Genomic DNA, 13,626 nt, shown 5'->3' on the forward strand with positions numbered 1-13,626 from the left:
CTCAGACACGAGGATCTCCTCGTCTCATTGCCACACAAACACTCTGGTTTCAGACGTAGCTGCTCAAAAGCAGGACTTTACGTGAACAATGCGTCTTTGGTGTGTTTTCAGACTGTGGAACATTAACCCTTTAATTCCCTGTATACGCTTAGACTGCTGGATGACCTTCTGACAACTTTCCACACTACTATTTTCCCCCACCAGTGCTCTCCAATTGCATCATTTCCATTCATTTCATATGTTAACTTTATGTTTAATCTAAATGTGTTTTTTCTCTCCAGAGAAGCTACAACTGATGGGACATTCTGCTGAGCTGTCACAGTCTCATGGAGGGGGCCATCAACTGGCACACTGCTACCAACCATTGAACATTCTCCCTCTCCTGATAATAACATTTCACTTTCTTTAACACAGAATGTGCTACTACCATCCATCTATCATCCATCCATTCTCTTCCACTGAGTCGGGTCGCGGGGGCAGCAGCCTTAGTCAAGAGGCTCAGACTTCCCTCTCCCCGGCCACTTGGGCCAGTTCTTCTGGAGCAACCCCAAGGTGTTCCTTGGCCAGGTGAGAGACATAGTCCCTCAAGTGTGTCCTGGGTCTCTTTTTAGTTATTCTCCAGGTTAGACATGCCCAGAAAACCTCACCGGGGAGGCGTCCAGGAGGCATCCCAACTAGATGCCCGAGCCATCTCAACTGGCGGAGCAGCAGATCTACTCTGAGTCCCTCCCAGATGACCGAGCTTCTCACTCTATCTCTAAGGAACAGCCCTGCTGAGAAAATTCATTTCAGTTGCTTGTATCCACAATCGGATTCTTTCGGTCACTACCCAAAGCTCGTGACCAGGAACGTAGATCAACCAGTAAATCGAGATCTTTGCCTTCTGGCTCAGCTCTCTCTTCACCACGACAGATCGGTACAACGCCCGCATCACTGCAGACGCAGCACCAATCCGCCTATCAATCTCGAGCTCCATCTTTCCCTCACTCATGAACAAGACCCCAGATACTCAAAACTCCTCCTCTTGAGGCAGGACCTCATCCCTGACCTGGAGAAGGCATTCTACGCTTTTCCAACTCAAGACCATGTGCTACTACTAGTTAATCTGAATTTCTTTTTTTTGATTCTTTGATATCGTGCATCTGGTCTCTTTCTCCTCCGTCTTCTCAAAACCCTGGCGAATTAAAGAGGAGTTTTCCTCCCCACTGTCGCTACATGCTTGCTCAGTATGGGGATTGCTGCAACGTCTCTGACACACGTCAGTGACTCGATGCAAACTGCTGGGCTTTCTTACATGAGCCCTTTTTTTATTTATGTGTAAAATAAAAACTCTTTTCTGTTCATCTTCTTTGTAGTAATTGAAATCCTTTTACTTGTTTTGCAGCGATAGATCACCTCTGACAATGAAGGCCAAAGATGCTGATCTTAAAACATTATTGTGACCCCTTATTAGCATAAATAAAAATAACTGTTTTGTTAATGACTCTCAGTTACCACAGCATCATATTTTACCTCAATATCTGAGTGACTGACTGAGCTGTTTCCATTTTTGGGCAGAGGCCATCTTAACCCTGCCAGGGGTGAGGAGTGAGTGCCTCCTCACCCCTGCCACGTGGACCTCAAGAGATAAACCATCAACCCTGCTCAATGGTCAACTTTCCTCGCGGGGTCACCCATTAGGACAGTGGCAGGGTTAAATAAACTCCTAAAGTTGTCGACGTCCAAAGAACGATAGCTGTCTGAGAATTTCATAGATAAACACCCGATGATATTTTACCAACACTACAGAAAGAAGCGCACACACCTTTTTGTGATGGGAGATCGAGTCTAACTGTGAAAGCGGACAACTTTCTGCAGTTCGGATTCTATATTCATGTATTCACTGCTGTTGGGGCCCTTTAACCCATCACCAGACATCACCAGTAGTTTGCATTAGTGGGTTCAAGTAGTTTGATGATTGCATTATGTAGTCCAAGTTTTGTTCAATCAGAAACATATTTCTGATTGAAATGAACCTCTGGAGACCAAAAGGCAAATGAGCGTTGATAACAATAACAGAAACCTCTTATTAAAATTTCAGCAGAATAAATTAAATCAGCCAGAGGATCAATCTTCATAACTGACTTCTGACAGCACCCTGATTTCAGCACCGTGGACAGAATCAGCACGCTCAAGACAACAGCTGAGAGGATGTGTGGACACAACTGCTCCACTTATACATGACAGCGAGGGAGGTGGGATGCATAGTGTCTCCTTGAACAGTCGTCTCAGTATGTGTCATAACAGCAGTTAGTCCCAACAGCCACTGAGAACAGCAGGACAGCTTCTATGCGTGGGCGAAACGAGGCTTCCCCTCAGCGCACACCATGTCTGCCTCATCTGGTTCGGTGTGATTTAGCGTTTTAGGATGAGGACAGCTGGAGGACTGTCACCAAAATGTTCTCAGACGGAGTGAACGGGAGCAACAGAGGCATCATTTCTCACTCAGTTAGGATTTTTCAAATAAACACAAAGAAGAAACATGTTTGCTGAAGCATCTCCAAACAGATTTTTTTTTTTGGAAGAACAAGAAATGATCTTTAGATAAATCTGTGTAGTTCACAGTCTGTTTTAAGGCCAAACACCTACAATTTTTCTTTGCTGTAAATTAAAATTAACCATTGAAAATTACAACTGGCACTGAAATTCACCCACTTGTGTGAATTCACACATTTTCTGTGGGTGGAGGAGGATGTTAGAACAGGAGAGATGAGATGCTGAGGGTGAGTGTGGGGGAGGTGGAAGACTACAAGCGGAGGGGGAGGTTTGCGATGTGCCTCGTGGCCACAGAGATGATCAGAATTGAACACAAAGCATTTGATTTGGAGTCTGAATCATTTCTTCACTCCTCTTTCTCACCACGATTCTCAGAACTGAATGAGTAAAACCTTTTCTTACCACACAAAAATGATACATATATTTAAAAGGATAGTTAATGCTTCAAGATATTTTATTATAAAATAGTAAAACCTTCAGGTGTTTTTAGTTTTTATAGACAAGTTGCACATAAGAGTTGTATTTTTACAAGCAATGAATGAGATCAGAAACTGATTTGACCACAAAACTAAAATCTTTACATCCATCCATCAGTTGGGGTGATGGTGGCACAGGAGTTACGTGCTTGCCACAGTTGCAGGTTTGAGACCCGCTCAGTTTGTCGCTGTCATTGTGTCCTTGGGCAAGACACTTAACCCCCCCTTGCCTGCTGGTGGTGGTCGGAGGGACTGGTGGTGCCTGTGCTCGGCAGACTTGCCTCTGTCAGTGCGCCCCAGGCCAGTTGTGGCTACATTGTAGCTCATCTCCACCTGCGTGTGAATGTGTGTGTGTGAATGGGTGAATGACTGATTGTGTTGTAAAGCACCTTGGGGGGGGGGGGGGGGGGGCTGTTACAGGACTCTAGTCCATTTACCATCTATTTTCATCCGCTTACCCGAGGTCGGGTCATGAGAGCAGCAGCCTAAGCAGGGAGGCCGAGACTTCCCAGCTCTTCCAAGGCGTTCCCTGGCCAGCTGAGAGACATAGTCCCTCCAGGGTTCTCTGGGTCTTCCTTTAGGTCTCCTCTTGGTTGGACGTGCTCAGAAAACCTCACTAGGGATGCATCCAGGAGGCACCCTAACTAGATACCTGAGCCACCTCAGCTGGCTTCTTTTGATGTGGAGGAGCAGCGGATCTACTCCGAGCCCCTCCAGGATAACCGAACCCAGCCACCTGGTGGAGAAAACTCATGTCAGCCACTTCTATCCTTGATATCATTCTTTTGGTCACTACCCAAAGCTCGTGACCATAGGTGAGGGTTGGAACTTTGATCAACCAGTAAATCGAGAGCTTTGCCATCCAGCTCAGCTCTCTCTTCACCTCTACTGGTACAACACACAAAGTGGACCAAGCTCTAGCACCGGTCATAAAGGGACCTAACAGTCAGTCCCTATCAGAGGGGCTGGTAGCTCACATTCCCATTGGACCCTCCCCCCGAGGGACGAGGTCGAACACCTTCTCCAAATGCACAAAACACATGTAGATTCATCGTTACATATGGTTACACAAATGAAAATTTATAAAATTGTAGACATTAAACTTATATCACAAGAAGATCCAGAGGGAGATTTTTTTCTATTAAAGATTTCAAAATAATTCAGTTTTTAAGTGAGTCTAACCCTTTTTGTCAACGCTTTCAATACGTGACTCAACACAGTAACCATAACAATAATCTGTCTTTTTAATCCACCCTTTGTGGTCTTAATATTATCGATAATATGACTGAAGTTATCAGTTTGATACATATTTCAGAAAAACTGCAGAAGCAGAAACATTCATTTAGAATTCAAAATGTCAAAACGTGATGGAATTTCAACCAATTTGAGTCCAAATCAGATTTAACATTGATGTCTCTTTTGTTTTCCAGTAGGACTAAAATAACATGTTACATGTTAGACTGCGTGTGTGTGTGTGTGTGTGTGTGTGTGTGTGTGTGTGTGTGTGTGTGTGTGTGTGTGTGTGTGTGTGTGTGTGTGTGTGTGTGTGTGTGTGTGTGTGTGTGTGTGTGTGTGTGTGTGTGTGTGTGTGTGTGAGAGAGAGAGAGAACGGAAGTTAAAGTGACTCAGTCAGGAGGAAGCCTGAAAGGATTCATGGCATTTAAACCACCTGAATAATTTAGCGTTTGATCACTTAAAGAGCTTCTAAGAGGCTCCAAAAAAAGAAAAACCAGTAAAGAGATGAGTTTTTATTCAGTCCAGACTATTGACCATGTTTGATTCATTGTAACACTAAAGGTGTGGCTGAATAAACAAAAATTTACACCAAGTTGTAATAATTGATGCCAGAGAATATCTGGATCAGTCACCTGTGAGATGGGAATGGGATAAGGACCTGGGAGGTTCTCCTGAAGCCGTACTGGGTCAGGTGATGCCCAGCTGTTTCCTGTAACCTCAACAGTCACAATACCAGTAGTGAAGAAAGCATTTGACCTGCCAGCCATGTCTTTCACCATCACCGACAGCTTATAGCGGCCACACATCTCTGGGTCCAGAGTTGAGGCGCCTAGAGGGGTGTTTGGGAAACAGAATAATGACATAAACATTTAGGCATTGTGTTATTGGGTGGAGGAAGCACACAAATCAGCTCAAGTATGTAGAGATGTAAAGACTAAATCCTGACTTGAGATCTTCTGGAACCCCAGAAAACCCGTTACAGACTGCAGTGTTTCTCGGATGACTGAGACATAAGACTGCACGTGCTCACGCCCACACCTGGTTACTGTTTTCATTAAAAGCCTAAATGGAAGAGAAACAGCTTGAGACGCAATCATAACCAGTTTCAGTCTGAAGACGAAGAAGAAAATCAAGGAGGCAGTTGTCAGAGCTCTTTGCCAAGTGGAAATCAGCAGCATTGTGGGCTGAAAAGGACCAGCGAGTGTGAAAGTCACCCAGCTCCTGTCAAACTGTAACAAAGGGAAACAGCAGAGCTGCAGAAAAGGCTCAGAATATTTACTGTATGTGAGCATAAACCTGAACATGTGCGTCTGCCTAATTTTGTTAACTTTATTTGTGTAGTACATTTAATACAGGGGATATTCAATGGGCTTTCCATCAGCGAGAACGGCACGGACATTAAAAACAATTTGACAGCACAATTAAAATGCACAAATTAATTTAAATCAAATTAAAAACACAACTTAATTTCAGTTTTAAGAGTCAGAAAAAAGACAGACAAGGAAGACAGAATTGGGAGGGTTTAAATACATGAGGAGCTGGGATCTACAGCAATTGGGAGACAAGAGGCAGGTGGGAGCAATCAGGAGAGACACAGGACTGAACAGAGTGGGGGACAGGATGGGTTGTGACAGTACCCCCCCCCCCCCCCCCCCCCCCCAAAGGGTGGCACTGGACGCCCAATGCAGGCCAAGACGGAGTCTGGGGGTCTGCGTCTGGGGCGCAGGAGGCGACGGGCGAGGACAGGGCTGGCGCCATCTGGAGTGAAGGCGCCGGCTGGAGTGGAGGCGACTTGAGTGAAGGCGCCGACTTGAGGGGAGGCGCTGAAGTCGCCGGCTGGAGTGGAGGCGACTTGAGTGGAGCTGCTGAAGGCGTCGGCTAGGGTAGAGCCGCTGAAGCTGCCAGCTGGAGTGGAGCCGCTGGAGGCGCCGGCTGGAGCGGAGCTGCTGAAGGAGGCGGCGGCTGGAGTGGAGCAGCTGAAGGCGCCGGCTGGAGTGGAGCTGACTTGAGTGGAGGAGCCGACTGGAGTGGAAGCGCTGAAGGTGCTGGCTGGAGTGGAGTGTAGGAGCAGACTTGAGTGGAAGAGCTGACTGGAGTGGAGGAGCCCACTGGAGTGGAGGCGCCGACTACAGTGGAGGCGCTGAAGGAGCCGGCTGGAGTGGAGCCGCTGAAGGCGCCGGCTGGAGTGGAGCCGACTGGAGTGGAGGAGCCGACTAGATTGGAGGCGCTGAAGATGCCGGCTAGAATAGAGTGTAGGAGCAGACTTGAGTGGAGGAGCCGACTGGAGTTGAGGAGCCGATTGGAGTGGAGGCGCTGAAGGCGCCGGCTGGAGTAGAGTGGAGGAGCAGACTTGAGTGGAGGACCCGACTGGTATGGAGGCGCTGAAGGCGCCGACTGCAGTGGAGGCGCTGAAGGCGCCGGCTGGAGTGGTGCCGCCTACTGGACTTTAGGCAGAGCTGCTGCAGGTGGGGCCGCTGCCTTGACTGGAGGTGTAGACGCTGCAGGTGGGGCTGCTGACGTGACTTTAGGCAGAGTCTCTGGAGCTGGAGTGTCTGTAGCTGCTGGAGGCGGGGCTTTGACTGTACTGGAGACAGGGCCTCTGACTGGACTAGAGGCGGGGCCGCTGACTGGACTAGGGGCAGAGCTGCTGACTTGGCTGGGGCCGCTGACTTGACTGAAGGTGGAATCACTGGAGCCGGAGTCTCTGGAGCCACTGGAGGCTGACTGTCTGTAGCTGCTGGAGGCGGGGCCTCTGACTGGACTGGAGACAGGGCCTCTGACTGGACTAGAGGCGGGGCCTCTGACTTGACTGGAGGCGGAGCCGCTGACTGGACTGGAGGCGGAGCCGCTGACTTGACTGAAGGTAGAGTCTCTGGAGCCGCTGGAGGCAGGGCCTCTGACTGGACTGGAGGCAAAGCCGCTGCAAGTGGAGCCGCTGACTGGACTGGAGGCGGAGCCGCTGCAGGCTGAACCACTGACTCGACTGGAGGCGGGGCCGCTGACTGGACTGGAAACGTCTCTTGGAGAACCAGGGAGGATAGAGTCTCCAGCTGGAACTCCTGGAGGCTTAGGAGTTGATGGAGCTGGACCAGCTCAGCTTGGAGGCCTGTGAGCTCTGTTGGATGGGCTGCATGCTCGGTCCCTTGGCCTGTAGACGAGGGAGGTGCTGACTGGCCCAGAGACAGAGGCTGGGGGTCCAAGCTGGCGCGCAGAGCAGGGGCCTCAGAAATGGGTGGCACCACTCTGCTCCCTCGATCTCACCGTCTGGTCCCTCTCGTGGCCCCACTGGAATGGGAGGAGACCTCGGGAGGGGTGTCCTCTGGCTGGGTGCCCCGCCCACGAGACGTCCTCGCAAAGCCCCCTGGAGGCTGACTCACTGAGGAGCTGGAGGTGACATCAGCAGGGGTAGCAGTGAGCCCGCAGTGCAGCTCCGGGGCTGGAGGTGACGGTGGGGCCCGGGTTCCTCCCAGCACCGTGGGCCAACCCTGGGGGAGCACACAGCCAGTCTGGTGCCCACATAGCAGGAGCGGTCCGGCTGCGTCTCCCAGTCCAACCTCCCATCTGGCTCCGGGAGGGTGGAGAGAATCGCCGAGGTCGAGGTTTGGCGACGGAGTCTGCGGTGAGGCGGCGCTGGAGGAGGGGAGGCCAGCCGGTGGCTCAGGGTGAGCCACCAGAGCAGGTACTCCCAGGGGAGAGTTTCCCCGCTGGATCCTTCACAAGGTCTGTGCATTCTGTCACTGTTGCGCAGGCGAGGTGAGCGGAGGTGAGGATCCAAGTGCAGGGGGAGAAGCAGGCAGGCAGGGTTTTAATAAAAGGCACGTGGGACATTGAAACAATGGACAGACAAGGAAGACAGAATCGGGAGGATTTAAATACACGAGGAGCTGGGATCTACAGTGATTGGGAGATGAAAGGCAGGTGGGAGCAATCAGGAGAGACACAGAACTGAACTGAGTGGGGAGACAGGACAGGCTGTGACAGGCATGAGTGTCAACTTCAACTGCAGAGGTCAAAAGAAGATTATGGCACTTAAATAAAAGAAATCGGTACGAGAAACATGACTAAAGTAGAGTTTGCAATCTTCTAAAAAATATGTTTGGAGAAAAAAATAACTTTTCATCACAGAATTTACAAATAAAAAGTAAGGAGTGACCTTCTTCGGTGAGGGAAACCTCTCCATTGATGGAGTCGATGAAGAACATCTGACTAGATGGGATCCTGGGGGTCTGCTCCATCAGGCTGAAGCGCAGCTCGGCGTGAGGGGTGTTTCGGTCATCGCGGTCCAGAGCCTCCACTTGCATGAATGGGATTCCTGAGAGATGCAGATGATGCGAGAACACCAAGTGGTAACATCTGCGTGATGTTACAGAATGTGGTCACGTTTTAAATAACATGAGATGCTGTTTGAAACTGGGTTGGAGGTCTTACCTTTAAGAAGCCCGAGCTGAACGCTCCCTCTCATGCTCTCCTCTATGAAAGTGGGCACGTTGTCATTTTTGTCTATGACACACACTTCAACTGTGAAGCTCTGACGATGCACAGGAGATCTGATGTTCTGAGGAGCCTCCGATGATCTGAAGGACACCTGCAACACAAAGATAAGAATGTGCTGGGATCAATTTACAACTTCACCGTCAATTTGAGGGAGAAATAAACATCCGTTTAACACTAAAACATGTTTTTCTACCTGTAGCGAGTAGGACGGCTGTTTCTCTCTGTCCAGGGGTTTTATGGCAAACAGAAACGGAGCGTCAACTCCAAATATTCCTTCGTCATCTCCTGTCAGCACCAGGTCGGTGAAATTGCTTGGCAGGTTTTGAAGCTGTACAAAATAGAGCAAGAAATAATGTGTTTTTGGAAGAATACCATATTTTTCTGAATGACTGGTTTATATTCACTGAATATGAGTTTAGTCTATCCATACATCATTTGCTTTAAACTAAAAATCACCGGCATGTTGTGATGTTTCTTCGCTAAATTGTCATCAGAGATCTTGGAGTTAGGGAGGCAGTATTTTTCTTTATCATTACCAATTAGCTTCTTTATTTTCTGTCTCTCATGGACAACAATCCACATGTTCATGGCAAACAAGGGATTCAGGAAACAAAAACTTTCCAGGCGCATTTTTCGAATTTAAAATCTCTCAACAAGACTCTAGACGCACCGTCGCTGCGGCTGTCTGCACATGCTTGCTCATTAGCTGTGTATGATTCCTCTGCTAAAAATAGACCCAATCAGATGCATACCAAACAGCTGTTTGCTTTTCGAGCCCAGATGTTGCTTTCTGGACTCGAAAAGCAAATATTTGTAAGCTCGTGAATTTGACAGCACGGTTGTGAGTAAATAGAAACATTCTGCCTGGAATGAAGACAAGAGCAGTTACATCTTTTTGCACAGAATTAAAACATTTAAAAATTAAAACAAAAATAAACTATGTGGGATGCAGTTGATTTCATGATCAGACCAAGGTGTCGAAAAATATCTCTGCTGATGAAACTGAAATAGCCGCATAATAATGTATTTGTGCCTGTGCTTCACGGGATGACCTCATAAAACCCCAATCCTGATTTGGAAAAAAAAATGATTAAAATGTTTGTTTAAAGTGGCCACATCATGGAAAATCTACTTTTGGGGGGCTTTTTACCATGTGATATTATTATTTCTTCATAAAAATAAAAAAATAAAAAATTTGGCTGCATTTATGCATTTTCCTGTTTCAGCTGCAAAAATTGAGTTTTACTTAGAAAATCTTGTAAAACATCAATGGAAACTAGCCTTGTCGTCAGGCCTTGCTCCTGTCCCAGAAGCTGGTCTGACACCTGACTCTCTTGGCCAGATATGTATGTTAGACGACTGGCGTGATGTAGCAGGCTCGGTAATCCGGTGGTTAAAGGGCTGGACTGGAATGCCTTAACTACTGACTACCATAGCCAGTACGGTAATCAGCATGCCTAACATGCAGTTGCAGGCACGTGTTGTTGGAGTGGGCATGGGAGTTTCACTTAAACAAAGCATTTTGTTTCCGGGCATAAACTCAGGCTGGTTATTTAAGATAAAAGACAACAGCAATACTTTGTCATATACCATGCCTATCTTTGTTCCCAAAGGTTTAAAATAGCATGGAACCTTTAGTTGTTTACAAATAATTGTTTCTGCAGCAGGAACCTACTGTAACTCCAGTTTCTGAAAACATGGATGACAGTAAGAAATTATGGACCCATCTGGGGTCTAATCTGCTTCTCGCCCACTCGTGTCAGAGATCCTTACCCTAACAAATACTCCCAAAATAGCTGGAAGGTCTTGCTAAAGTAAAACTAGATCAGCCAGGGATGTTTATTCAAAGGCAGCCTTCATGATTAATTAAAAACCATTAGTTAAGCCATCCACTGTGTTTTTGTGTCATTGTGGTTCCAAAATGAATCACTGAAGACATCTAAATGGAAGGACGAACAAGTAGGCCGCTCTGTGAGCAGCGTGAAAAGGCTTTTACCTTGAACAAATCTGAGGCAATCATTGTGTTCGTTCCATTAATAACGCCAAGTGTGCTCATCATCCTCCAAACAGGCCATGAGTTTGTCATGTTAATGACACTCAGTTTAATAAAAAAGACAGGACAAATTATTTGATTTTATGCAAGATGTGGAATGACATCACAGTAAAGCCGTGTGCTCATGCGCAGCCCAGAGGACGTCTGAGTGACACGTATGAATAAAACACACCTGCCACCCAGCTGGACGAAAGACAGAAGCTGGGTCGCAACCAGAAAAGTGCTGCGAACATGCCAAATTTAGAGTGGTGATGACGGCAGCACGTTTGTACATCTTCAGCCTTGAGTGCAGAAAAAAGGGTGAAAATAAAAGGAAGCAGATGCTATTTTGGCTTTAAACCAACCTTTGTTTACTGTTGCTTACAGAGCAACAATGGTCTTTTATTAAAAGTCCCTATGGGTCAGCAGGAGTGGCAAGCTGCAAATGCAGGAATGGTGACTGAATTCACGATGTACCAAAAGGGTTCCTTTATTAACATCACTTAGTGCATTATTAAGCATTAATAACATATTTAATAAAGAAATAACTAACTGCTTAACCATATTATGTAATGCATTACTAAGCAGACATCCAGCCCTTTGTTCTAATCTTAAGGACACTTAAAAGTTAACATAGAATGTTAATAAAGGGACCCTTTGTTTATTAATTCTTAATATTGCATTAAGTAAAGTTAATAAAGGGTTATTTTGTTTATTAATGCTTAATATTGCATTAAGTAAAGTTAATAAAGGGTTATTTTATTTATTAATGCTTAATAATGCATTAAGTAACTCCTCAGTTTAAGCTGTACTGGCACTATCTTGTTACACAATAACCCCAATGCAATATTCATTATGTGTTCATTATGTGTTCAATACTCGTTCAATACCAGATTTACAGAGTATGTCCATGTCTCTTGCAGTGTGCTGCATAGTGCTAGAACCCAAATTTATTTTTTCCTTTTTATTTGTGGTTTTTAGTGGTCGAAAGTTACAATACTAGACTACTGCCTATGTGTGTATACATGTACCTTTGTTATTATTTTCTTCAAATTATTCCCTTAAGTGTTGGTGCTGCTGTAACAAGTGCATTTCCCCACTGTGGGATCAATGAAGTCTATTCTATTCTATTCTATTGTAATAAAGGGATACTTAGTTTATTAATGCCTATCAATGCAATAAGTAATGTTAATAAAGGGATCCTTGTTGTAAAGTGTTACCAAAACTTGAAAATCACTCACAAAAGCAGAGTAGTACATGTTTATTATTGAATGTTGAGAAAACTGTTATGTCTGGTTTAAAAATAAAGAAATTTTGTAAACTTTAAAATTTTATAAAATTTGCTATTGATTCAAAAATTCTAGTATTTTGAGAATCACACAAAAAACAAAGAAAAATAAACAAGTATAATTATTTAAGGATCATGAAAGGTGTTTTTCACTGAAAACCATTTCTTTATTAGTTCTGATAAGAATCGGTCTCTGAGATCATCATGCAGGCTGAACATGAAACAGTTTCCTACACCGATCTGCTGCATTAGCTTCTGATGGTGAAACTCCAGGATTTAAAAGCCTGAATGATCTACTTCACACTGTCACTTATCTTTCATGGACTCACCCATCTTGACTCATGACGGCGAAGGCTGTTATTGGTCTAGTCTCCAGAAAAAGCAGAGAACGTCTCGGCTAAAAGCTAACTATTAGCATTTGCAACTGAACCACACAGAAAACCTCCTCCAGGCCAGGCTTATGTTATTTGTGGAGATAAAACATCCACGTTGCAAGTTAGTGGTAAGAGTCGCATTTTTGTTTTCCAGTCTGAGGCAAGATTTCCAAATGTCAGGAAATAAGACTCCAAATCATGCCATGTTGTTTCTCTCTCTGCCGCAGCAGACTTGTCTATGCTGAGAAAAGCAATTCTGTTTTATTTATTTATTTGCCCTGAGCACAGCTTGCAAGGCATTCATTCCTACCAGAGACCACTGCAAATGTATTGATTAAACGAGGTTCTCACACCTTTAAATGTCTTACCTTGGCAAGATACCATGGGAAAATGCCATCGTAGTTTTCGGGAACGCCAATTTTGACATTTACGCCAAAGCATGGCATAAATGTGTGCAGTGTTGACAGCTGTGGAACAGGAGAGTTAGTGCAACTGTGATTGATGATGTTTTTCAGGAATTGTGGTGGCAATAAAATAACTAAATGTGACAGAAAAGACTATTAGAAATAAATAAAAGCTTACTATAAGTGCTGTGAAGAGCAGTTGTGCAACTCCTTGGACGGCCATGTGTCCCAGTGAACGTGGCACAGTCGCTGTGTTTTAGATCAGCCCAGATGCACCTCTGTTACTGAATAACGATCATGACATTCATACAAAAGCATTAAAGCAACACTTGATTGACTGAAAAATGCCGGCAGATGACCAACAGACAACGGCTAACGAACCCTTTCAAAATAAAGGACTTCTGCAGGATTAAAGTTGCACTTTTGTCTCATGAAGTTCACTTAAAGACTCAAGCATAGATTTTTTTGTAGCTTAACAAAATTAGACTGTGGCAGACAAAACAAATAATTCTGTACTACAAACGTTCATCTTACCTCCTGCAGAAGATGTGTGTGTTGCTTCTGAGAGCTGTGAGAGAGGTTTGAATCGGGTGGAAAATAGTGTTCTTTTGCGTTCGTTTGGTGGATTAATGGTTAACACTTTGAGACGAAACATGCTAAACAACCTAGTTTCCTTCCTTTTTCAAACCTGTGGTCAGCATGGTTCCATTCCGCTGACAGAATCAAATAAATATTCATGAGGATGCAATCCATCACTCCATTTTCCCAGACTCGTGCTGATTATGTT

At 45.5% G+C, this 13,626-nt stretch overlaps 1 protein-coding gene across 1 annotated transcript in view; it reads right to left on the reverse strand.

The window, feature by feature from the left end:
- Nucleotides 1-13,513, reverse strand: part of cdh16 (cadherin 16, KSP-cadherin) — a 33,221-nt gene extending 19,708 nt beyond the window's left edge. The window contains exons 1-5 of the mRNA XM_070554816.1: nt 12,804-13,513; nt 8,935-9,069; nt 8,676-8,832; nt 8,401-8,559; nt 4,880-5,076 (exon numbers count right to left, since the gene is read on the reverse strand). Of these exons, the coding sequence (XP_070410917.1) occupies nt 4,880-5,076; nt 8,401-8,559; nt 8,676-8,832; nt 8,935-9,069; nt 12,804-12,881 (726 nt within the window). The 5' untranslated portion in view covers nt 12,882-13,513. The remainder of the gene's footprint in view (nt 1-4,879; nt 5,077-8,400; nt 8,560-8,675; nt 8,833-8,934; nt 9,070-12,803) is intronic.
- Nucleotides 13,514-13,626: the final 113 nt, after the last annotated feature.

The sequence above is a fragment of the Nothobranchius furzeri genome, chromosome 9 (genome assembly GCF_043380555.1).
Source record: "Nothobranchius furzeri strain GRZ-AD chromosome 9, NfurGRZ-RIMD1, whole genome shotgun sequence".
Taxonomy (NCBI): Eukaryota; Metazoa; Chordata; class Actinopteri; order Cyprinodontiformes; family Nothobranchiidae; genus Nothobranchius; species Nothobranchius furzeri.